Source organism: Nanorana parkeri, unplaced genomic scaffold (assembly GCF_000935625.1).
Source record: "Nanorana parkeri isolate BGI_ZX_2015 unplaced genomic scaffold, ASM93562v1 scaffold1291, whole genome shotgun sequence".
NCBI classification, from domain to species: domain Eukaryota; kingdom Metazoa; phylum Chordata; class Amphibia; order Anura; family Dicroglossidae; genus Nanorana; species Nanorana parkeri.
The window spans coordinates 138855-142400 of record NW_017307559.1 but is presented as its reverse complement, the minus strand read 5'-3'; the positions used below and the strand labels follow the sequence as shown (position 1 = coordinate 142400).

At 49.5% G+C, this 3546-nt stretch overlaps 1 protein-coding gene across 1 annotated transcript in view; it reads right to left on the bottom strand.

The window, feature by feature from the left end:
- Positions 1-3546, bottom strand: part of ITIH6 (inter-alpha-trypsin inhibitor heavy chain family member 6) — a 45494-nt gene that overhangs the window by 18523 nt on the left and 23425 nt on the right. The window contains exons 5-7 of the mRNA XM_018569131.1: positions 2913-3160; positions 2083-2252; positions 1875-1991 (exon numbers count right to left, since the gene is read on the bottom strand). Coding sequence (XP_018424633.1) covers positions 1875-1991; positions 2083-2252; positions 2913-3160 — 535 coding nt within the window. The remainder of the gene's footprint in view (positions 1-1874; positions 1992-2082; positions 2253-2912; positions 3161-3546) is intronic.

The window sequence follows — 3546 nt, the reverse complement described above, 5'->3', positions numbered from 1 at the left end:
GAGAGCGAGAGAGAGCGAGAGAGAGAGCGAGAGAAAGCGAGAGAGAGCGAGAGAGAGAGAGAGCGAGAGAGAGAGAGAAAATACATCTTCTGGTAGGGACCTCTATTCTGGTGACAACTGTCTAAGATTAGGTTCACACCTGCACTACACTACACCCGGGAAATGCGTCCCGGGGGCTGCGCGATCGTGCGCTAGTGCACACAGCAATTGCCGTGCGGCCCCATTGATTTCAATGAGGTGACAAGTACCTTTTTTTTTGCGACATACGATGCACTGCTATTTTAGTGTTCACTTGCACGGGCGGAATCGTGGCTTGGAAACCGCGCGATCTGCCCGGCGCGGCTGGAGTGCCATTAGAAAATAATGGCACCCACAGCGCGATCGGTTCACACCTTGGCGACTCCCGGCCACGCAGCAATCATGCACAAAACCGCGCAGATTGCCGCACAGTCAGGGGTCGCCTAGGTGTGAACCTAGCTTAAGAGGGGAATTTCCGTTCACTTTATAAAGATCTCCTCTCACATCCTGTTATATCTCTGGGGCAGGAGATATCCCCATACAGCACAAAAATAACATTTTCTACTCTATGTAAAACTTTTAAAAAAATGTTTGACCTCCTGGTCCAGTCTATATCTAAGCAGATACCTGTTGGCCTTCAAAGTTGGTGGCAACCTACATATAGACCAGTTATCTCCAGGTGTCAGGGACCAGGACACCTCAAGGTGGCACCGTGGAGCTGGAGCAGATCCTGCAGTTCCACTGCTCACCTGCAGGTGTCTCTGGGGAGTCAGTGGCTGTCTGGGACTTAAGCACCTCACCTGCAGGTGTCTCTGCAATTAATCACCACCTGGTGTTACCTGGGAGGGTATTTCATCCCTCCCTGCAGTGAGGACTTTGCCACAGTATTGTCGCCATTACCTGTATCCTGTTTCCTGAATCCTGTTGCCTCCTGGAACCCTGACCAGTGATCCATGGCTCCCCTCTTGTTGCCCTGCTCCCCAGGTTCACTTTGCCCTGTTAGCTTTTCTATGTGATTTTGTTGCTTGTGGTTACTTGATTTCGGTGTGCCTAATAAACTGTGTGCTCATAGGCATTGTCTGGCGTAGTCACACATTTGGTCCTCCCGTATAGATACCTGCATGCGGTGTGGGGACACCAGTGCACGGTATCCTGGCACCAGGGAACATTTCTCTACAGAAACTCTGCACCGTCAGTGTGATTGTACTGCATAGTCTCATTCTGTGACTGTTCATACTGTATCTAGATTCAATGTATTGTGTTGTGTATCTTGTATAATTTATTATGTTCTTTTGCACAGGTGTCAGGTCCGCTTGAACAACTGCAAAGAGCACCTCTCACCCGACGTGCCGCTGATCAGGCTGCTGTCATAATTACGTACTTCGGCCCGCCCATCACATCATCAGTTGCTAGGCAGAGCAGACAAAAGTCTTGATCTCCCGATCTGCTGCCTGTCTGCAAGTAACAGCAGGGGGGGAGAGATTAGGGAAACCAGGAGGATGAGGGGGGAGAGCACGGGGATTACAGGCTCAATAACAGACTCTGATCCCCTTGCAGACAGGCAGCAGAGATCAGAAGATCGGGACTTTTTTTTTTATCAAAGCACAGGAATCAGAGCCTATCATGCATGCCTAGACCAGCCCGCCCGCCCATCTGCATCATCAGTTGCTAGGCAGACAGGGGGCTGATAAAAAAATAAAATAAAATAGATACATTGATTTGGGATGTTGGGGTGGAGAGAGAAACTGCATGGCAGGTAGAGGGCGTGGCTTGGTGGGTAGGGGCGGGGGCCCAAGAAAATGTTTGCCCAGGGTCCAATCAATATTAAAGACGGCCCTGCCAGCCGATGCACTCACCTGTTTCATTTTAGTGCCGAACATTGACCCACTGACGTCAATGACAAAGATAACATTTTTCTGGATGGTTGGAAGTCCTCGCGGTGCGAAGTAGTGAACAAAATATCCATTGTATATCTAGGTTGCAGACATGAGAAATGGTCAACACCCCAGGTTTAGGACACTCTGTGATAAATAGCACCTTGTGTGTTACATATCACACACCTACCTGAACATCTCCCGCAAGGTCTTTCAAGGCCACGTCGTACTGGATAACAAAATCTGCTGCGATGCCGGTGCTGGACTGGGCAGCTTGTTCCTTTGGAGTTGGGCTGAATGTGACGCGGGCACAGTGAGGGCTCTTCTCTACCTCCGTGGATGGAGGCATTTTTGTCTCCCCTGTAAAACAGACAGATAAAGGGTTGAACAATGCTAGCTTTCATTCTAGGGGGTGACTAAACCCAACAACATCCCCCAAAAACTAAGATATCAATTTGGCGTGATCTGATACGTTAAAGGAGAACTATGAGGTGAGTGCTTGTCACTCCTCCTCATAGTTCTAGCCGACCTGTGACAATGAGACTGTCACAGGTCGGCTCAGTAGATCGGGAAGTGAGAGAACACATACCGGTGTTCGCTCACCTCTCGATCCTGTCACGGCTCTCTGGCGTGACAGGGGAGGGGCTGGATTCCCCGCTCCGATCCGCCAGCGCTGACTGGCGGAACGGATGGGGGCGGGTACAGCTGGCTCTGCCTCTAGATAGGCAGAGCCAGCTGTCACTCACGCAGCTGGGCGGATCCAGACATAATTGTCGGGATCCGCTTCAGCTGCGGCGTCTCAGTATACTAGCTGTAGCTCCCTATATACTGAGCTTAGGGTGACGGGAGGACGCTAGTTTGTGTCCTCCAGTGACCCTAAGGAGAACTATGGGGAAAAGCCTTAACCCCATAGTTCTCCTTTAACCAGAATGAGGAGAAATTATCACATCATTTCACCGATCTTGATGACCGGTAACTCCAATGAAGGTCTTTGAAAACTTACGAGTGCTCCACACATACCTCGAACAGCGTTGGTGATCAGTCGGCTGGTACGCAGAGGCAACACTCGGACATATTCCATCCCTGTCCTTTCAGAGATGGTCACCTGCACGGTGAGGTTCTGGACTATCTGACCGGGCCTCACGCTGACAGCGTGCTCATATTTTCCCAGCTGTCTTCTCAGCAGCTCCTCGTATGTAAGAGCGAAGGTTATTTCACCTCCGGACTCCACATTCACTGAAACACGGAACTTCTCGGTCTCTCGGTCCCTGTAGTGATGTAAGGTGAGGTAATTATTGTATAATGGTAAATCAGTCGACATATGTAGACAACAGTCAGGGTGCCACACCAATGGTGTCAAGTCCAGAAAGTTCTTTTATTGTGTAATCAATACAATAAAACAGCCAATGCATTTAGGAGGTCAACACAGTCCCCTTACATCAGGGTTCAACAGTTCCCCTCACAGCTACCTCCTCATGTATCCCTCCCTTTTAGATTGTAAGCCCTCAGGGGCAGGGCCCTCCTTACCATCTTTTGTTTCATATTTATTGTTTATTGAATTGTTACAATATATATGACATAAGACAGGGGGACAACATCAGGTAAATACATATCAAATGTAATAGTAATATCAGGGGGGCAGGGGAGGGGGAGG